The following is a 23,291-nucleotide window of genomic DNA, read 5'->3' on the forward strand; positions in this document are numbered from 1 at the left end:
CAGGCTCCTTCCAGGATGTGATGCTTGTTTTCCTCCTGCCTCGGGTCTTGGTGGGGAAGAGAACGTCAAAGGCCATGGTGGCTGTTGCTTCCAGGGTCTCAGTTTGGTCATGAGGGCCCTGGATGTTGGTATGAGACTCTCAGCTTGGATGTGGCAGAGGCATCCTTCAGGAATGTCCTTGGTGATGTTCCCTCTGGTCTTCACCCTGCTGCGACTTCAACATACACAAGTCAATAGGATACACCACACAGGTCTAACTGGCTAGGCTGCCAGTGTGTGAGGATTCTGATGAAGCCTGCAGGCCTTGGGGCAATAAGACTCCATGGAGGCCATCAGAGTCTGCATTCATGTCTTCAATGGAGAACTGGGTGGAAATCCTGGCACATTCCTGTGGTCAGGCAGACTCAGTGAATGAATTCAGCCATTTCTAGAAAATTTCTGTTGTGGACTGAATTCACTCTGTGACTTTGATGGAGACATTGACCATCCAAGGATCAACATCTGGTGGAGAAATCCAGCCCTCCAGTCTGTATTTTGCTGGAACTCTGCAGGACAGGGGGCTTGTGCTGATGAAAGGTGCCCCTAGGGTACCACGTGGTGTGAAGGACATCGGCATCTTAAGTGCCTGACTTTTCAGCAACGCCTTTCACTGTGCGAGTGTGCTAAGTCACTTCAGTGGTGTCTAACTCTGTGACCCTATGGACTGGAGTCCATCAGGCTCCTCTGTCCATGGGATTTCCCAGGCAAGAATACTGGAGTGGGTTACTATTTCTTCCTCCAGGGATCTTCCCGACCCAGGGATTGAACCCTCATCTCTGACATCTCCTGCATTGGCAGGCAGTTTCCTTACCACTAGCGCCACCTGGGAAGCCCCAGTGGCTTGCATTATGTGATATGACAAATGCCTGGCTGTACAGGACACAAGTTCATCATCAGGATGGTTGAAAGGGGCAGCTGTGGCTGAAGAAGCAGGTACTGCACAGGCATTGGACAAGTCCTTCGACGTTTCCCATCAGTGAGCTTCTCTGTCCCATTCAATACGGACAGCCGCTGGCTGTCTGCATGATCACGATGGACCTCCTTCAAGGCTTCTCTGTACCAACTCCACTGTTCAATTATAAAACGTGTATCTCAGCGTTCTCTGAAAAGCGATCAGAGGTAGTTCCAAAAGTATACTAAAAAGCTGCCTTGAAGCCAGCTTCATAAATACTTTCTCTTTGATGTTTCAGTTTAAAAATTATGGATATAGGTTAATACTAAGATTATGCTATTGACTGGGAATTCCTATTAAAGGGGGCTATCATATCACAATACAATTTAAAGTGATGTTAAAACAATGACTGAGAACTTTACAAAGTCTCTGGAGGGCTGTCTGAATCATAAAGCAATCAAGCATATATTCAGCATCAAATTTATTGCAATTTTCAGAGTATGGCAGACAGCTGACACATACCTAAGTCTCAATTACTCAATATGTTGGATTACAATAACTGTGAATCAGTGCCTAGTCCCTGCCAGATGCTGGTCATGACGAACAAGCAGGACTTCCTGTACCTTCTCAGCCTCTTGTGGAATAATAAGCATCAGTTTCCAGACATTTAAGCAAATGACAAGGAAAAAGTAAAATATCCTTGTTTGACCTTTGCAGCTGAAAGGACAGTGAGTTCCAAAACTTACATGTGTTTTTTTTTTTTCCCATCTAACCTTCTGAAGCAAAAGAGAGAATCTCCATTTTTAAGTTTTGCAAATAGCTGACTCTTTGGTACTTTACCAATAGTGAAGAATTTTCTCTTTCAAGATCCAGCAAGTAAGTAGGTTAATGGGCATAAAGGGTTCTGACACTTTTAGTTTTTAGAGGAAGAAACAATCAACATACTGGAAAATGTACGGCGAGGTGGGAAATTGGACAATGCAAATTGAACACCACAATCCGATCCTATAGCACATCTGGACAACTAGCAAAAACCAACTGCAGTCAGGGAATCTTACTAGAAAGTTCTGTCCATTTACAATCCCCACAATAAGTTCAGTATCTGGAAGAACAAGTCCAGGGTTTGAAGACTCGAACATCATTCTGTCCTTGTTAATGTTGTTGTTCAGTCATTCAGTCGTGTCCTACTCTTTGCAACCCAGTGGACTGCAGCATGCCAGGCTTCCCTGTCTTTCACCATCTCCTGGAGCTTGCTCAAACTCACATCCATTGAATCAGTGATGCCATCCAACCATCTCATCCTCTGTCGCCCCTTTCTCCTCTTGCCCTCAATCTTTCCCAGCATCAGGGTCTTTTCCAATGAGTCAGCTCTTCGTATCAGATGGTCAAAATACAGGAGCTTCAGCTTTAGCATCCGTTCTTCCAATGAATAGTCAGGGTTGATTTCCTTTAGGATTGACTAATGATGTCTTCCTATTTTCAAATGGTGTAAGTAGATTTTTTTAATCTATTTCCAGCAAGTGTTAGCTCTTTAAAATATACCAGGCTGGGAGAGTTAAGACAATGTGTAATCTAATTATGTGTATTAGTAAAACAAGTTCTTGCATAGCTGACATATAAATTTGATAAGGCAACAAATCTTCTACAGAGAAAGGGGCAAGACACTTAGTTCCAGAAATGCAACAAAATGCATCCAGCACGGAGTGTCCCCTGCAGGACTGGCACAAGGCCAGGTCCAGAGGAAATAAAACCAAGCAGAGTCCAGCGCCATGAGTTCACGGTCTCATGGACACATAAACAGTCAGGAAGATGCACTCGGCATTATTCACGAAGTGTCTGCAAAAGGGCTCAGGTCATGCAGTGCGTGCATGGTAAGTTGTTTCAGTCATGTCCAACTCTTTGCGACCCCATGAACTGTAGCCCACCAGGCTCCTGTCCATGGGATTCTCCAGGCAAGAATACTGGAGTGGGTTGCCTTGCCCTCCTCCAGGGGATCTTCCCAACTCAAGGATTAAAACTGCATCTCTTACGTCTCCTGCATTGGCAGGTGGGTTCTTTACTACTACCATCCCCTGGGAAGCCCCAGGTCATGCAGATGCTGGGGCAAAGTCTGACTGGCTGGGTCAGCTAAGCTCTGTTCTCCGCACACAGGTCTCTTGCTTGCTGATGCTCTGATGCATGCGGGGCCCCTGTCACTTCCTCAGAGACACCCTCCTGGGCCTCCCAGCACCCTCCCCCCTGGCTGCTGTCAGTGACTCTCACTAAGCCCAGCTCTGTCCTCGTCCACCTCGCCCTCCCCAGACCTGGAATAACACCGGAATAATAATGAGTAGGAAGAAGGAGTTGAAAGACCACAGGAACAAGGCACGACTGGATTCAGGAGAAATGGTCCCGAGGAAGGGCCGCGAGGGTCCTGCAGGGTTAGGGGTGGCACCGGGCAGGGGGCGTGGCTACCTTCCCCTCCCGCAGCGGGGCCTTCATCTGTTCACTTCTGGGTTACCGCGACGCCCCTGGAAGGCACTAAAATACAGTCCAAAAGCTGACTGCTTTTTTTTTTTCCATTTATTTTTATTAGTTGGAGGCTAATTACTTCACAATATTGTAGTGGTTTTTGTCATACATTGACATGAATCAGCCATGGATTTACACGTATTCCCCATCCCGATCCCCCCTCCCACCTCCCTCCCCATCCCATCCCTCTGGGTCTTCCCAGTGCACCAGGCCCGAGCACTTGTCTCATGCATCTAACCTGGGCTGGTGATCTGTTTCACCATAGATAATATACATGTTTCGATGCTGTTCTCTCTGCTTTTGAAGCTCTTTCCTAGGACGTACACCTTCTGCCTCAGGGTTCCAGAGACACTGTGACCGTGTACTTCCCTGCTGCTTGTTACTGCGGAAGCGCCTGTACGGACCTGCACACCTGGCCTGCTTTCATGGCCCACGACACACGACGGGGACCACTTCACCTCCTGCGCTTCCCCAAGGAATTCTCTGGATGTGTTCAGAGAGGTTCTACCTTTGGTCTCATGGAGCCCTCAAAGAAAACGTCTAACACTTTGGCATTCATTCCAAGACTAACTTCTCTTGATTACTGACATCTGGTATTATGTTCATTTCATCCACACTGGATGCCTTTAAGTCTCTGGGCTCACAAGGAGCTGAGCGCTGGGTCCAGGTGCCATGACCGTCAAGACCATGTTTGGAAAGCAGGTATACTTGACAGTAAAGTTTCTTCCATAGTGTGTGTGTGTTTTTAATCTTCTGTGACCCTCGCTCTGTGCGGTACAAGTTCTGCTCTCCCTTTCTGCTCCCTCCTGTTTCAGCTTCTTTCCTGTTATAGCTTCATTTTTCCTTCAACTTGTTTTGTGTGTGTGTGTGTGTGTGTTCTGCAGGATTTGGGGAGAGCTGATTTAGAAAGATTTTTCAGGAAATGTTCTCATTTTAAGGCTAAACAGTGAAACAACACTCAAACAAGGATTCCTTTGAAACTTATTACTCAACCCCTGTATTCACAGAGGGTTTCCCAGGTGGCTCAGTGGTAAAGAATCCGCCTGCAATGCAGGAGACTCAGGTTGCAGCCCTGGGTTGGGAAGATCCCTGGAGGAAGGTAATGGCAACCCATTCCAGTATTCTTGACTGGAGAATCCCATGGACAGAGGGGCCTGATGGGGTACAGTCCATGGCATCGCCAAAAGTCAGACACGACTTAGTGACTAAACAAAAGCAACGATGTTCACAGAAGTGAAAAAAAAACTCTGATGTAAACATCATGAAGAAATAAACAGCGGCTACCTCCACAGTTTAGTCAAATACAGCCCATCATGTGACAGATGCCTGATGCCACAGAAAGAGTGACTCGACCCAGATTCTCAGTCCCTCAGGGAAGGGTCTCCCACGAAACTTTAGGGCACTTGTGTGAAACACAGATGACGGGACTATTCTTCTCTCCACATGCAGCAGCTTCTTTTTTAAACATACGAATATCACCTGTGAATGGGACTGCTTCCCCAGGTGGGCAGGAGGCACTGTGTCTGAATGTGCATTACCAGCGGGGCTGAGGAGACCTCGGGTCTCGGGACAGCAGTGGTTCCCTCTGGTTTGTCATAAAGCGAGGCTTCGGGCAGACATGTCCATATTTCTTTCAAATGAAAAGGATTTGGGCTGTAACATTCATTAATGGTTAAGACAGTGATTCTGTCATTTCCAAGGAGAAATTTCTGGCCAAGCAGAAAGCATTCTTCACAAGAAAGGAAAGACTGTCATTGAACAGAATAAGAATGTCAAGAGATGCTGAAATGGCTTTTCACTTCAGACTTCAATGCCAATCTGTCCAACAGAAAGTAAAGTCCCCAAAGTTTCTGCAGAAGTTTGCTTTTATGTTGAAAGGGGACCTGAGCAAATGGTCAGAGAAGCAGCAAAAGTCACACAGTGTCTAGGACACGCCCACCACTGGGAGGTGGGTGAAGAGGTTAAATCTAAGGTGCTGTGAATCCACTCTGATGAACTTACAAAGACATGTTTGAATACTGGTTATACCTTCAACAATACAGTGCTTTATTTCTTTAAGTTAATTTTTATTGGAGTGTAGTTGCTTTATAATGCTGTGTTAGTTTCTGCTTACAGCAAAATGAACCAGCCATACATATACACATATCCCCTCCCCTTTGGACTTCCTTCCCATTTAGGTCCCCACAGAGCGCTGAGCAGAGTTCCCTGTGCTATGCAGGAGGTTCTCATTGCTGTTGTTCAGTCTCTAAGTCATATCTCTAACTCTTTGCCACCCCAAAGATTGCAACACACCAGACTTCCTTGTCCTTCGCTATCTCCCGGAGTTTGCTCAAACTCATGCCCAATGAGTTGGTGATGCCATCCAACTATCTAGTCCTCTGCCACCCCATTCTCCTCTTGCCTTCAATCTTTCCCAGCATCAGGGTCTTTTCCAATGAGTCAGCTCTTTGCATCAGGTGGTCAAAGTATTGGAACTTCAGCTTCAGTATCAGTCCCACCAATGAATAGTCAGGGATGATTTCCTTTAGGATTGACTGGCTTGATCTCCTTGCTATCCAAGGGACTCTTTAAGAGTCTTCTCCAGCACCACAATTCAAAAGCATCAATTCTTTGGCACTCAGCCTTTTTTATGGTCCAGCTCTCACATCCATACATGATAGGGAATTCTAATAACTTTATCTTCCTCCCAGTATGGACATCTTCCTTCTCAGAGGCTATGAACACATGAGAACTGTGTGGGTGTCTCTGGGGAGTGGACACCCCCAAAGCAAAACATTTGTCTCCTTTATTCATTGCTTGGCCCAGGGTGTTGCCAGGCCTGCTTTCCTCGTCTCTAATTCCAGTGCTAATGAGAAATATCTCCAGGCCACAGAGAAGAATCTTCACCTCTCAAATATTCCAAGATCAAAGAGAGACAACCCATGCCTCTCCATCATGTGGAGGGTGTGAGATGCTGTTTTGCCTCCATGATAAGTACTGAGGGCTTGGAAAGAAACTGCCCTAATACACAGCCTGCTTGGAGAGAAAGTGCCTATTTTATGAGAACAAGTTTACTAAACTTGGTGTTTACACGTCATAAAGAGAGTCAGTGAAGAAGAGCTCAGTCCTAGGACAAGAAGTGCTTGTCCTAAAGGGCAGAGCAGAATGGTAAGACAGGACAGAAGGTATGAGATCCTGGAGCAATTGAGAGAATGAGGTAGTGTAATTTCTTTTCTTAAAAGACCTTCAGCCAAACATGGTTCTGAGTTTCTCTATCCAGACATCACCGCTATTCTGACATTCCATTATTGCAGAGAGCAGACTTCAAATAGGAATGCCAAGCACCTCATGCCTAAATAGAGAATCAGAATTTGACATCTTGAATGCATGTAAGTGATTCTTAGCTAGATCACTGGGTAGTCACTGTGTTAGATGATTTCTGAACTGAAATTCTTCAGGCCTAGAAATCCCCACTGCCAAGTAGAGAATGTGTGTTGCTGCTGACCCCGGTATACTTGGGCTCAAGCTTTTGTTTTGATCTACTACATAAGTTGGGAGATACAAGAAGACTTAATCTCTTTATGAATTAAAGGGGGCTATTATCTTACATAAGTAAGAATAAAAAATACTCCAGCACCATATGAAAATATACCTGAAATGCGTTTAGGGTGCCAATTGGATATCTGGTTGAGTCAATCCGAGTGCACTGCATCTCTTCTTGTTGCCATGGTTACTGTTGCCTTGTGGGGGTACATCGCATATCATTTATGTCATAGACAATATTTATTAGCAAAGACAACAGTTTTTCTATTATTTACATGGTTCTCCATCATTCACTGTTTTCTTGTTTTCCTCTATTAATTTTAGATGATGCCATTTCCTTCAAATTTTGGCTGCCAAACCTTTAATGGTTTTGATGTGTAAAAAATCAGATTACAAAACAGTGATAAAGTAAATAATAAAATAATACATAGTTAAGGAAACGAGCAACTAAACTAAAAAAAAGAAAAGATTTCTGAGTTATTCTACATGTAGCTACTCTGATGACTTTTTATTTCTTCTATTTGCCTTTAGAAAGATAAGGCTTTAAAAAAAATTTCCCCCATTGGCAGTGGATTTTTATTAACATACTTTGCCTAGTTTTTAGTCTGTAACTCTGGAAAGACACTTAAAAAAAACATTTCTTAGCAGTAGCATGAAATAATAGCAGTTTCCTTAATGCTATTGGCTATCACAGTGATGGTGATAATAACATATTCATCCAGTACTTCCCAAGTCATAAAGCAGATTCATGTTTGCTTTCTGTCTCAGGAACTGTGGTCACTGTTTTCCATTAACGTGATAGAGAGTAGGCTGGGCAACCTGTCCAAGGTCACTTGCTGCTGAAGGACAGAGAGAGCGAGCTCAGCTCTTCCTGGACACTCCAAAGCTCTTGCCCTGCAGCGGGCTGTCCTCCTGACTGTGGCTTAGGGGAGGGTCCTGGCAGAAGGGTGGTGGGACCTGATTTCAAATCCAGACACACATGTTGCCCGAAGGGCTAAACCTTTGAGACTGTGAGCCTTTGCTTCCTGGCCTGTCAGGTGGAGAGGATCTCCCTACTAAAAGCGGTAGTTGGGTGGATCAAAAGAGAGAATTTACATAAAAGGGCATTAAAAATAAAGCACTATAGACATAGAAAACAAATGTGTGGATTCCAAGGGAAAAAGGGGATGGGTGGGATGAATTGGGAGATTGGGACTGACATATATACACTACTGTGTATAATAATGAGATCAAACCAGTCAATCCTAAAGGAAATCAACACAGAATATTCATTGGAAGGACAGATGCTGAAGCTGAGGCTCCAATACTTTGGCCAATACCTGATGCAAAGATCTGACTCACTGGAAAAGACCCTGATGCTGGGAAAGACTGAACAACAAAATCATCTGGCCTGGGAGGATGGGTGGAGGATCTAAGAATTGAGGACTTGCGTGTTAGCCCAGGAGGAGGAGAGCTGTTCCGAGTTGGAACATGAAGCTGTAATTCTCATCCAGAATAGAGATCCACTTCTCCACTGCTCACTGGGTTGTCCACTCTGCCCAAACCCTGGACAGTGAGCACATAGAGGGCCCTCAGCTTAGCGACTTGTGTCTGATTGCATCCCGGGACACCATGCCTGCAGGCTGAGTGACTTGGACAGGTGATGTGCTCAGTTGCTCAGTCATGCCCAACTCTTTGCGACCCCATGGAGTGTAGCTCACCAGGCTCCTCTGTCCATGGAATTCTCCAGGCACGAATACTGGAGTGGGTAGCCATTCCCTTCTCCAGGGAATCTTCCCACCCCAGCGATCAAACCTGTGCCTCTTGCATCTCCGGCATTGGCATATGGATTGTTTACCAGTGCGCCACCTGGGAAGCCCCCAGGCTGGGTGACTTGGACAGGTGAAGCTGCATCCTGGCATAACCAGATGCGGCAGAGGAGGTGTCAGCAGCAGATTCCAGTCCCAGAGGGTTATTTCTGGAGTTCTCTGAAGAAGCTCACGGCGTGGCTGCCCACACCACACCAGACGTTGTGCTGTGGAATTGAGTTTCCAGAACTGTCAGCCCCTCAAGCCTCAAAACTAAAAATAAGTATCTCCTTATTAAAGCAGATTTATTTTTACTAGACTTTTCCACCCGTGCACTATAACTTTCTCCACATTTGAATATTCAAAATATTTTGTCCATAAGGCTTACAATTCCTTAAAATCCATAAACTATAAACTATGACTTGATTTCAGCAAGAAAACTGGCTTCTCATTTTCACGTGTTTCTGGAACTCGACAGGAAAAGAATTTGCTCTGAAAAGAAGGATGAAGGGAATTTTATGAAAGATAATATAGAATATACTAAAAATCAACTAAGGAAAAAAAGAAGAAAAGCTCACGATATCCTTGGAAGGAGGCTAGAGGCATCCAGACCCCACGCTCAGATCCAAGAATTTTCCTCCTGCTCTGAGCCTTACTGGCCCCACCAAGATGGCTTCTGGCGGACCTGCAAGTGTAGGTGTCTCGGAGCATCTGGCAGGGAAAAGAACTAATTACTGGAATCTCAGCACCTCCAAATTTCCAGCTCAACCCTCTGAATCTCAGCCCCTCTCTGACTCTGGGATACAGGGCTGCTATTTGTTATTTTAAGCAAAGTAAGGCATCAGTGGTAAAGAACCCGCCTGCCAATGTAGGAGACGTAAGAGACACAGGTTTGATCCCTGGGTCTGGAAGATCCCCTGGAGGAGGGCATGGCAACCCACTCCAGTATTCTTGCCTGGAAAATCTCATGATCAGAGGAGCCTGGCGGGCGACAGACCATAGGGTCGCAAAGAGTCGGATGTGACTGAAGGGACTTAGCATGCACGCACAAAGCTAATAACTCTCCTTTTTAATGAGAAACGTGAGTTCCATTTCATTCCATCTTCTAAGTTCTTATCATTAACATTTTGACTGACACCTGTAGAAAGCAACAGAGAGCCGGCAGGAGGGTTTGACAGTTATAGGGCTTGCTTATCATAAGAACCAGGACTCCATTCGTGTTGTCTTACAGCACTGTTGATGCAAGATGGCTGCTGAAATTGTTCTGCACTAACACTGAGAATATTCATTATGTCCTCTTACTAGGTAACCAGTTTCCTTTTACTTAGAACATCCTGCTCGAGTTGACTGTGATTACCACACTCCGACTGAGGGCCAAAGAACTGATGCTTTCAAATTGTGGTGCTGGAGAAGACTCTTGAGAATCCCTCAGATGGCAAGGAAATCAAACCAGTCAATCCTATAGGAAATCAACCCTCAATATTCATTGGAAATGAAGTAGGAAATATTTTATTTAAAGTAATGTCCCTATCTAGTTATAGTACATGGAAATTCTTCAGGCAAGGGAGACACATATAGATGCATAAACAAAATAGAGCAACTTAACTCCCCTCCATTTTCCGAGGAAAAGATTCCTCCCCACTTTGTGGATGCGATAAAATCCAGCGTTCTTCCAGCTACAAGCAGAGCCTGGGCTCTGCCTGAAATCAGCCCATAGAAGTCACAGCTCTTTTGGACCCTCTTCCACTGTTGGTGGGAATGTAGACAATGCAACCACTGTGGAAAACAGCATGGGGTGTGTGCACTTAGCCTCTCAGTCGGGTCCTATTCTTTGCCACCCCATGGACTGTAGCTCAACAGGCTCCTCTGTCCAAGAGATTTCCCAGGCAAGAATACTGGAGTAGGGTGCCATTTCCTTATCCAACAATATGCAACATTCTCAATAAACTAAAAACAGAACTACCATATGATCCAGCAATTCCACTCCTTGATATACTTCAGAAAAAAAGAAATTAAAAAGATGCATGCACCCCAATGTTCATGGCAGCATTATTTACAATTTACCAAGATATGAAGGCAAGTTAAATGTCCATCAAGAGATGAATGGATAAAGAACATGTGATGTATACACACAATGGGAAGAGGGAGGGGCATAAGAGGTACAATGTATTATTATACATAATAATGTATAAAATAGGCTATAAGGATATGTTGTACAACACGGGGAATATAGCCAATATTTTACAATAACCATAAATGGAGTAAATCTTTAAAATTGGGAACCACTATATTGTACACCTGTAGCTTACATAATACTGTACATCAACTACATTTAAAAAAAACAGAAGTCACAGCCCTTTTGATCAATGACTGCAAAGCACCTATTTTTTTTTTAAGAAAAGTTGAACAGGTAATTGTATTGGAGGTGAAGTACAGTGCAATCAAACTACGCTAATTTGTTGAACTTTTAGTTAAATGAGAAGAAAACTCACTAATTTTCTTTTCCTCTAGAAGATAAACATATCTCCTATCACATTCTGGAAGATACAAACATAAAACTACTGTGGCTGAAGACATACTAACTACAAATGATCAACATTTTCATTAGACCAAATAGAAATTATTACACCAGATTAATACACCCAAGGGGAAATTGATTCCTTAGCTTGCTACTATATAAGCTCAGAATGACAGACGGCATCTGTCTCTATTGAGCCTTAATTGCAAAGAAACCCAATCAGTAAAAATATGCACTTCTTTTTTCTTATAGTCTAATAATCCCTCTTGGCTTAGAGGTAAAGAATCTGCCTGCAGTATAGAAGATGCAGGTTTGATTCCTGGGTCGGGAAGATCCCTTAGAGGAGGGCATGGCAACCCACTCCAGTATTCTTGCCTGGAAAATCCCATGGACAGAGGAGCCTGCCAGGTTATAGTCCATGGGGCCGCAAAGAGTTGGACACAACTGAGTGACTAACATTTTCACTATCAGTAATCCCTCAGCTTTTAATGCTTAAGTTTGTTCAACCTTCTTGCCTGTCTTGCTCACGAAGTTCATTTCCCAATCCCCCAACTTATAAGGATACAAGGACACGCTTTTGGTTTCCCCCATGCCCTGTGGGGATGGCAGAGAGAGACTCCACCACTGAGACAGGTGTTCCTATAGGTGTAGATCTATCCTGTCATCAGAGAGGACCACAGAGGCAGATGACGGGGTCTTTCGCTTTAAAAATGAGAAGATGAAGGTCAGAGCAGTGAAGCAGGGTTAGGATAAGTTCCCAAGACAAAAGCACAAGTCTCTTGGCCTCTGGAAGCTTCTTTACCAATCACTCCTTTCTGGAACAATAACACCAACCGAACACACAAACAAGGCATCCTTCCGAACAAAAATCAGAGTCTGTGTTTTTGCTGGTGCTTTTGTTTTTACCTCTGGGGAGTGTATCCAAGTCAATATCTTCTTCTCCTTTGATTTTCAAGCACTTTGTCTGCCGTACAAGTCTGGGCAGAGAACAAAAATAAAAATAAAACCTGGATTCATTATCCTGTGAAGCAGGAATAAATCATGACAGCAGCATAAATTTAAATAGAAATCACAGGTAAACAATGGTGAAATAGCAGGTATTCTGAAGCATGGAGGCTTGTTAGAAGTCTTCTCCAGTTTAAGATTTAAAAATATATCTTTGTTCAGAAACTCTAACTTTGAAACTTGAAACTCGAAAAGCCCCCAGCCTCTGGTTCTGTTGTAGCCAAAAGTTTCTAAAAGTCTCTGGAGAATAATCTTTAGATTCTGAGGAAGAGCTACGAATGATCGCAGGTGATGGTGTGGTAGGTGGTAAATAATAATTGCTCCTGATGATTTCTGTGCTTATTCTAATCAGAAGATTATAGATATTGTGCTCAAACAACTGTACAAAGTAATTTAGTTACACTGTTGAATGTCAGAGAATTAATTAACTTTTAAGATGCTCCCGGATACAGTGAGGATTAATTCTGCAACTCTTTCATCATGGAACTTCATTAAAACTTGAGGCTCAGAGTTTGTAATGAATGTGGAAGTTTCTAAAATGAAACTTTGCCAGTGTCACTAATTACTTAGTAATTAATTGTAGGTGGTCAGAACTTGAGAGGATGGATTAATTTATCTGTAATATTTAAGATTTTAATGAAAAGTAGAACACCTTGCTTTGCAGGTATATTTTCTGGTTGCACTTGGATAACCACGCTCTTGTTTTATTCTCACTGAAAAGTCTTTCAGGTGGACATTTTAGTACTATTTCAGTTTCCATTTTGGATGAGGACATGGATTCAGTTACTAAATCTTACACAGAAACCTAAGTGACCAGTACATGGTTATCACTTAGTCACTTACTTAGTTGTGTCTGACTCTTTTGAGACCCCATGGACTATAGCCCACCAGGCTCCTCTGTCCATGGGATTTCCCAGGCAAGAGTGGGTTGACATTTCCTTGCCCAGGGGATCTTCCTGACCCAGGGATTGAACCCAAGTCTCCGAATTCTTTACTGCTGAGCCATTAGGGAAGGCCAACTGGTACATAATTTGAGGCAATCTTATCTACATGTTCTAAAAACATGTGTGTGTGTATGCGTGTGTGTGTGTGTGTGTGTATGTATGTGTGTGTTTGTGTTAGTTCCTCAGTCATATCCGACTCTTTGAGACCCCTTGACTGTAGTCCACAAGGTTCCTCTGTTCATGGAATTCTCTAGGCAAGAATATTGGAATGGGTTGTTATTTCCTTCTTCAGGGGATTCTTCCCAACCCAGGGATCCAACCCGGGTCTCCGGCATTGCAGGCAGATTCTTTACTGTCTGGGCCACCAGGAAAGCCCTCCAAAAACATGTATGTCATGTGAAAATACATTCTATTAGTCAGATATTTTTTAACCATGAAGACTTTTTTTTTAATCAAAAAGCAATTAACTGAGAAAGAATTGCTATTGAAATCCCATCTTCGGGTCTTAAAAGAAGGACCCCCACACAGCCACTGTGGTGCATACTAGTCCCAGGTATTACTCTGCTGTGATGCAGACAGGTATCAGTCCACCCAAAGCCTGGGTCCCTGTCTTCACCCTGTTCCCTGGGTGGGAGTCCCATAGTGAAGAGCTAAAAGTCTAGAGGCCTCAGCTTCCTGACCTGCCAAACCCGGACAGTACTTGCCTTACGGGGTTCGTTCAGAACAATCCGTGAAACAACATATTATAACATAGTCTATCAACTCGTATGCATCTTTGGTCATGCATAGAACTATGTAGAATATTTTTATTAATTCCATCATATATATGTATATATATATATGTATAAAATCAGGATTTATCTACATTATTTTAAGAAAGAACATGATGGTAGAAAGAGGACTTGGCCCTAAGTAGGGAGCCTCTAGAAGAGAAAGCTGGTCCACACAGGATGCCAGAGGCACTTGTGCACAGTAGAGTCATTTTGCAAAGAATAAGATGGAAAAGAAAGAACAATTTTTAGCTCTGCTTACATCTTTTTGGCAAATAGTTGGGTATTTTCCCTCAAACTTTACAAGTTTTATAAAGATGAGTTGATTTTCAAACTATCTGAAAGCTTCCCTCTACAATACCATGAAGATCAAGGTTCTATTCTACAAAATTAAAAAGAATAGAAATCAGTATGCTCTATGTAACTTTGATGAGGATTTTAAAAGGCAATTTAAAAACAAATCAAATAAGTTTACTAAGTGGCTTTTCAAAAAATACAAAGCAGTGCGATTAACCACAGATCTATTTAGGAATAGTTGTTGCTTTCAAAATTATTACATCATCAGGGAGATATACCAAGTCAAACTCTGTAAACTGTTGAGATTCAGTTACATAGCCTGAGTGAGGTAGGTGCCACCTAAGGACTCCCAGACTCTTCATTTCACTTAACTGCATTTCATTCCCACAAAAACTCTACAAGGATGCTTGTTATGAGTCAAGTAACTAAGGCTCAGAGATGTTAAACCACTTGCCCGTCTTAAGGGCATAGTGAGTGGATGATGGAGAGTGACTGAGTCTGGAGGCAAAGTCAACAGACCCCAAAGCCAGCTTTCTTCTCCCCTATACATCGCCTTCCAGGAACGGGGGCCGGGAGGGTCCGTGAGCATCTACAGATGGCCTGGAGCTGGAGATGGCACAGGGCGAGGAGAGACCTGGGTGTACAGAAGTGTTTGCGAGGACCGGAGGGAGGGCTCGGATCTGTGTGGCTGGGGAGGAGGCAGAGGATGCAGCTGGGTCTGTTCTGAAAGAAGGGGGAGGTGAGTGAGGGATGGGACCACAGAGATCTAGGGAATGAGCGCAGGAGGAAAGCACAGACTGAGCACAAGCGAAATGCAGGAGAGAGCGTCTGGGGACATGAATAAGCAGGTCAACTGATCTGGGTGAAGCATCTGCCTGTGTGAGGAAAGGCAGGACCAGAGGTGAGGCTGCGGCTGGAGCTGAGCTGGGGGAGCCTGGCACACTGCTCTGAGCATGTGGCCTTTATCGTGATGGCAATGGAAGTAGCCAGGGCCCCATTACTGCGTGGAAAATGGAAGGGGAAAAAGTGGAAGTAGTGACAGATTTCCTCTTCTCGGGCTCCAAAATCACTGCGGACGGTGACTGCAGCCATGAAATCAAAAGATGATTGCTTCTTGGCAGGAAAGTGATGACAAACAGACAGTGTGTTGAAAAGTAGAGACATTACTCTGCCAACAAAGGTCCGTGTAGTCAAGGCTATGGTCTTCCCAGTGGTCACATATAGTTGTGAGAGCTGGACTGTAAAGAAAGCAGAACGCCAAAGAACTGATGCCTTTGAACTGTGGTGCTGGACAAGACTCCTGAAAGACTCTTGGACAGAAAGGAGATCAAACCAGTCAATCTGAAGGGAGCTCAACCCTGAATATTCACTAGAAGGACTGAAGCTGAAGCTGAAGCTCCAGTATTTTTGTCACCTGATGAAAACAGGACTCATTGGAAAAGTCCCTGATGCTGGGAAAGATTGAGGACAGAAGGAGAAGAGGGTGTCAGAGGATGAGATGGCTGGACAGCTTCACCAGTGGAATGAATGTGAACTTGGGCAAACTCTAGAAGATGGTGTGGGACAGGGAGGCCTGGCGTGCTGCAGTCCAGGGGGTCGAAAAGAGTTGGACTTGACTGGGCAACTGAACAACAACAATGGAAGTAGCCACTGCAGCTCTGGCCTTGTGAGCATCTACTGCATGTGGTCAGCAGTATTGTCAGGTCAGTCATGTGCCAACAGTTAATATTTCACGAGTTGGACCTTAAAGAAGACTGAGTGCCAAAGAATTGATGCTTTCAAACTGTGGTGTTGGAGAAGACTCTTGAGAGCCCCTTGGACAGCAAGGAGATCAAACCAGTCAATCCCAAAGGAAATCAACCCTGAATATTCATTGGAAGGACTGATGCCTAAGCTCCAACATTTTGGCCACCTGATACGAAGAGCTGACTCACTGGAAAAGACCCTGATGCTGGGAAAGATTGAGGGCAGGAGGAGAGGGAGCAACAAAGATGAGATGGTTGGATGGCATCACTGACTCAATGGACATGAGTTTGAGCAAACTCTGGGAGATAGTGAAGGACAGGGAAGCCTGGCATGCTGCAGTCCATGGGGTCACAAAGAGTCAGACTCAACTGGGTGACTGAACAACAATTATTTTAAAGCCAAAGGAAGTATGTAGATGAGAAAAAAATGCCTGATGATGCTTAGGCAACAAAGTTTTGTTTTTCTGGGGTGGAAGAACACCAATATTTCCTTGATGGAATAAACCATGGACACTTGAGCACAGACTGTTCTCAGCATTTAATTGCTAAGGGCCTGAGCCAAGGCAGGATTCCAGAAATCCAGAGATCCACAATAGATCATAAAATGCCTCATGAAAAGAAGCACAGAAAAATATTTTTAAAGATCTTTTGAAGGCATGCGTTGGTTATATTATCACATTTTAACAAGACTGTAAATTTGTTTAGGAAACATATGAGACTGTAATGAAGGTGCCAGGGGAGCCGAGGTGAGCGGAATTCAGTATCTGGGTACTTTCATCGCATCAGCTTCTGTCCACACCCCTGGGCTGATTTTGACAGACTCAGCTCAGTTTCAGCTTGCCAAATATTCAACAGAATCGTTTAGTTCTTCTTGATCGCCTTGATCTGCTCACCATCTCCAGAAACCTAAGATTTCAGGAACTGCTGAAACCAGATGCCCCCTCTCATCACCTGTCACTCATCACGACCTGGGAGTCTCTCTTCCGTAATGTTTAACTTTGCTTTCCTTCCTCCATCTTCGCTCCTGAAAATATTCTCCCTACAGGGTTGGGAGTCTTGTTCCTCTCCTCGTCCCTGGCCCCTGGTCCTCACCTTCAGCCCCAGCAGATGCTCCACACCCAGGAGCTCATCCAGCTCCCTGGGTGAACTGATGTTGGTGCCCTGGGGGCAGCAGCCCAGCGCCCGGGCTGGGGGACTAGTGCCATCCTGCCTGAGCTTGGATCCCCATCCCATCACTCAGCAGCCTGGGCAGTTTTCTTACCCCGAGGTGAAAGTTTAACAGGGACAAGGAGTTTAGTCTGTTTTGTCCACTACTGTATCACTGCAGTTTGGAGCGGTGCCTTTCTAAGGGTTTGTTCAGTGGATAAATGCGGGGCAAAGTCAACGGCTATGATATGGATGCTGAATACGGCAAGGTTAGTTCATTCAGGTACTCATATGCCAGAAACCAACTCTGTTCTGACCTTATCCTAATTCCGGGGGGAGAATGGGGGATGGGACGGTGAGCAGAGTGATGCCTGGGGGTCAGAGGGCTTGGGATTGCCACCAGTGACAGTGTCAATGATGGACTAAATTCTTGGCTCTGATGTCCTTATTTTTCTGTGCAGAAGTTGGCTGAGATAACCTTCTGAGTCCTTTCTCACTGTAAAGCTCCAGGATTGTCATATTTGGCTGGATGACAAGGCCCCTTAGAGTCCAGCTGGAAGTGGGCAGTGGCCAGGGGCTTCCTGTCCAACCACAGTCTCCACAGGCTGAGGACTGGGGTCTCTTGGTGTTTTGGTCACTGCTCACCAGCTTAAGGAGTTTACTTTAGTTCAGACTAAATAAACAAAGGACTAAATCTCTATATTTCATGCAAAGATGTGTGGCACATACACAGTTAGAATGGGTTCAACTGTAGATTTTAAAATCAACTATTTTTATAAAAATGGAAGATAAATATTATTTCCATAGTTTCTACTATGTTCCAGGCCTTGTCATACATCTATATTTATGGAATGGGTAGCCATTCTCTTCTCCAGGGGATCTTCTAGACCCAGGGATTGAACTCAGATCTCCTGCATTGCACATTGCAGGCAGACTGTTTACCATCTGAGCTACTGGGGAAGCGCCTGCATCCATACACCTCCATTCAAAAATCAAAGCCTCGAATATTTGTATTCATTTTACAGTGGAAGGCACTGAGACTCTCAGGGGAAAACAAATGTATGCATCTGAATCAATCAACTAAGATTCACTAAAAACCTATTATGTGAACAGTAATGGAGAAAAAATAAAGCATAATGAAGACTAGTTCTCACTCCTTAGGCAGCCTCTAGTCTTCTTGAGAAAATAAGACACACACACAAATAAGCCCCTTCGTAGATCACAGCCTTGTCGTGGTGAAGGGGCCTGCGTAACTCAATGAAGATATGAGTCACGCGGTGCAGGGCCACCAAAGACAGACAGGTCATAGAGTAGAGTTCTGACAAAACGTGGTCCCCTGGAGGAGAGAATGGCAACCCAGTCCGGTATTCTTGCCTGAAGAACCCCATAAACAGTAGGAAAAGGCAAAAATATATGATACCAGAAGATGAGCCCTCTGGTCAGGTGTCCTGTATGCTACTGGAGAAGAGCAGAGGGCAATTACAAACAGCTCCAGAAAGAATGAAGCAGCTGGGCCAAAGCAGAAATGACACTCAGTTGTGGATGTGTCTCGTGGTGAAGGTAAAGTCTGATGTTGAAAAGAACAATGAAACCTGGAATGCTAGTGTCAGGCACTGAGCTAGACAGTAGAAATTCACAGATGTGTAAAACACCACCTCTAAGGTCTGGAAGCCCATATGGGCTGAATTGCTGTGGAAAGTTTCAAGACCAAAAGGAGCCTTGATGAAGGGAGAAGATGCGACAGGAGTGAAGAAGGCAGGAAGGATGGAACAAAGGAACCAGCGCAAAAATAAGAATCTCCAAGGCCAGAGACAGGAAATGTGGGGCACCTGGGAGGCTTCACCTTCTGAAGCACAGAAGTCATGCGGGAAAGAGCAAGTGAAGAGGCTGACGGACTTAAAGAAAACCTACGGAAGGTCTTGGAAGGTTCATACAGGAAACAACCAGCTAACATTGCTTTAATTCTGAGAATGGACCTTGTAGAAGGTAACTTGAGTCTTGAATACCAACTAGTTAGCTCAGAGCAGAGGAATTTATTATTAGGATCATTAAGGAACCATCTTACTGCCTGCCGTTCTTGTCTGATTACCATAATTTTTTCCCAGCCACTTTCATCGTCAATATAGGCCTTTGGGAAGTGTGCAAAATTTATAATATGGCAGGCATTAGGAAAAACAAAGTGAGCTTTATAAGGCGTTTTGTTAGATTTTCTTAATAGCAGTGATTGAATATGACAGCTATTATAACTAATGGTTCTGCCGATTGTGTGAATTAGAGTATGTTAAACACTGCTCGGGGAGGCAGAAGATACTATTAGAGAATACTGAGGTGGACGGGAGGGGCCTGGAAAAAAGTCCTGTGCTGGCCTGGGGAAACCAGTGAACAGATTGTATAAGGTGGGGGAGGGGAGCTGCGTTTCTAGCAATTTCCTTTATGAGGAAACTGTTTAGTGAGTATAATCTTATTCCCTTGTTGCAGATTGAAGTCTTTAGTACCAATTACAAAGAAACGTGTTCAAGGTGCAAGTTTTGCATTCTACAGTATAAATAAGAATAAACAGTTTGGGGAGGACATGGTTAAGATCCTTCCCCCTCGGTGGTTCTATTTTCACCAAGTAAGAAATAAATTCCTCTCAAGATGACCCTGAGAATCCTGAACATCAGGAGAATGCCTAAGTCTAACCCAGCCAGGCAGGTTCAGATCCTCCAGCTGCTGAGTTGGTGCCAGCCTGATGCTTTGAAATGCACATAGAATTCAGGGTCAGCTGTTCTGGATTCAGATCCCACCTGTTCTGCCACACTGTGGCCCTGCACACTTTGCCTAACCTCTCTGAACCTTCAGGTGCCAACATTATAAAATCAGAGTCAGCATATTTACCACGCATAGAGTTGCTGTGAGGATGAAATAAAATTCACTAGACCGTGTATATGAATTGTTTTTCACAGGGCTTTGCAGCAGGAGCTGAGTGTGTGCAATTAGCATTATTATTGATAAATCTGGTGCTCTGAGGTTACAGAACTAAGAATATGCTGGACTTAACCAGAAGACCCAGGTCCTGGATTAGCTACTAGGAAGACCCTTGACTTCCTCACCAGTTAAGTGACAACACTCTAATGACAATAAGGTTCATTTTGCCTAAATGACAAGATTATGGGAAACTTTAAAGGTAATATATTAAAGTCATTTTTCACCCTAGAGTTCATTCCTGGATGCAAGATACTCAAGGGTAAGGTCATTTGCCTGTATTTAATGCACCGTGAATATACTACTACTCACTTTGGTGGTGATGATTTAGTTACTCAGAGAGTCGTGTCCCTCTCTCGCAACCCCATGAACTATAGTCTGTCAGGATCCTCTGTCCATGGGATTTCCCAGACAAGAATACTGGAGTGGGTAGCCATTTCTTTCTCTAGGGGATCTTTCCAATCGAGGGATCTAATCCTCATCTCCTGCATTGCAGGCAGATTCTTTATTGTTGAGCCACGAGGGAAGCCCACTACTGATTCTACTAGCACCACAAAAGGGACTATATCTAATAGTATATAGTTTCTCAGTAGTGGCATTTTATTGTGAATCTGACTCTTCAAGGTTGTATTAACATGCAAACTTAGACTATGAAGATAAATCTTATAAACATTTAGTAGTATGTAATACACTTGAATCCATAACATGACCCTCCACTAAGAAAATGTGAACATAAATAGACTATTTCCACTACTAAATCATGGAGACTTAGAATTTACTAATTATAGTTCCCTCTCCAAAGATTAACATCAGAACAAGCATGCTTTTTAAAAATAAACACAAAACTGGAGTGCCGTTAAGGAAAGACAAAACTTCCTCAATTGCTGGGCAGCATCTAATTGATTTTGGAAGAAAGTCAAGAGTTAATTTTATATTTTGCCCTGGAACTGTAAGCAGTCTGGAGATTCTAAGGTCACAGCATTGCCAGTATAAGAAGTCAGAGCCGGCCTGTCCGGAGGTCAGTGATGGTGGATGCACTGGAAGCCAGGGGAAACTAAAACTCTGATCTTTGCTAATTGAACCCTGTACCTTCCCTGGTAGCTCAGACAGCAAAGAATCCACCTGCAATGCAGAAGACCTGGGTTTGATCTCTGGGTTGGGAAGATCCCTGGGAAGAAAAAATGGCAACCCACTCCAGCATTCTTGCCTGGAGAATCCCATGGACAGAGGAAACTGGTGGGCTGCAGTCGTAAAGAGTCTGACACGACTGAGCGACTAAGACACTCCCACTTGCTAATTTAATGTCCATGCCTATCCTTGGACATAGGCCAAGTAAAAATCATTTTCCCTCAGCATGTAGAAGAGGCCAGATGGAATTTAAACATTCTCCTCCACCTCTACGGGGTATCTTATTATTTTAAGAGCAAAGATCTGGGTTAGAGTACAGGCAGCCTCAGGAGATTATCACAAGTAAACTGTGAAAAGAGTTAAAATAAATCGTATCTGCTCATCATGTGCAGACATATTTTTCCTTGTTGATTTCCCTGTTCTCTTTTTTTTCCTCCAGCTGGAATTCTGGACCATGAACAGGGGTCAGGAAGATTGGTTGGGGGGTGGGGGTGGTGGTGGTGGTGGGCGGCAGGGAGCAGGTCCAAGCAGACATTACTGCCAAGACCATTGATCCAAACAATGTTATGCTGATTGGAATAGAAAAAGAGGATGAGGATTGGGGCACGAGCATGACTCTGGTCTCAGGATGCAAAAGAAAAAATATGGCTTAAGAATTCTAGACTTTCACCATGGGTCTCCCCTCCCCCGCCCAGCTGTTGACACAGTTACCTGTATTTACAAAAGAGGATTTCACAGAATAGCATCATGTGTGATTTTTTTTCTTTTTGGCTTGGTAATCAATTAACCACATGGACATCACCAGATGGTTGACACCGAAATCAGATTGATTATATTCTTTGCAGCTAAAGATGGAGAAGCTCTATACAGTCAGCAAAATCAAGACTGGGAGCTGACTGTGGCTCAGATCATGAGCTCCTTATTGCCAAATTCAGACTTAAATTGAAGAAAATGGAGAAAACCACTAGACCATTCAGGTATGACCTAAATCATATACCTTATGACTATACAGTGGAAGTGAGTAATAGAATTAAGGGACTAGATCTGATAGACAGAGTGCCTGATGAACTATGGATGGAGGTTTGTGACATTGTACAGGAGACAGGATCAAGACCATCCCCAAGAAAAAGAAATGCAAAAAAGAAAAATGGCTGTCTGAGGAGGCCTTACAAATAGCTGTGAAAAGAAGGAAAGCGAAAAGCAAAGGAGAAAAGGAAAGATACACCCATTTGAGTGCAGAGTTCCAAAGAGTAGCAAGGAGAGATAAGAAAGCCTTCCTCAGTGATCAATCCAAAGAAATAGAGGAAAACAATAGAATGGGAAAGGCTAGAGATCTCTTCAAGAAAATTAGAGATACCAAGGGAACATTTTATTGAGCCAAAGATGGGCTCAGTAAAGGACAGAAATGGTAGGGACCTAACAGAAGCAGAAGATATTAGGAAGAGGTGGCAAGAATACACAGAAGAACTGTACAAAAAAAATCTTCATGACCCAGATAATCACGATGGTGTGATCACTCACCTAGAGCCAGATATCCTGGAATATGAAGTCAAGTGGGCCTTAGGAAGCATCACTATGAACAAAGCTAGTGGAGGTGATGGAATTCCAGTTGAGCTATTTCAAATCCTGAAAGATGATGCTGTGAAAGTGCTGCACTCAATATGCCAACAAATTTGGAAAACTCAGCAGTGGCCACAGGACTGGAAAATGTCAATTTTCATTCCAATCCCAAAGAAATACAATCCCAAAGAATGCTCAAACTACCGCACAATTGCACTCATCTCACATGATAGTAAAGTAATGCTTAAAATTCTCCAAGTCAGGCTTCAGCAGTTCATGAACTTCCAGATGTTCAAGCTGGTTTTAGGAAAGGCAGAGGAACCAGATATCAAATTGCCAACATCCGCTGGATCATCGAAAGAGCAAGAGAGTTCCAGAGAAACATCTATTTTTGCTTTATTGACTATGTCAAAACCTTTTACTGTATGGATCACAATAAACTGTGGAAAATTCTGAAAGAGAT

The 23,291-nt window shown here is 43.8% G+C and overlaps 1 protein-coding gene across 1 annotated transcript in view; it reads right to left on the reverse strand.

Annotated features, from left to right (window-relative positions):
• The window catches only part of L3MBTL4 (L3MBTL histone methyl-lysine binding protein 4), a 234,929-nt gene that overhangs the window by 45,606 nt on the left and 166,032 nt on the right, over positions 1 to 23,291 (reverse strand). The window contains 1 exon segment of the mRNA XM_061130916.1: positions 12,176 to 12,246. Coding sequence (XP_060986899.1) covers positions 12,176 to 12,246 — 71 coding nt within the window.

This window comes from Dama dama, chromosome 27, assembly GCF_033118175.1.
Source record: "Dama dama isolate Ldn47 chromosome 27, ASM3311817v1, whole genome shotgun sequence".
NCBI lineage: Eukaryota > Metazoa > Chordata > Mammalia > Artiodactyla > Cervidae > Dama > Dama dama.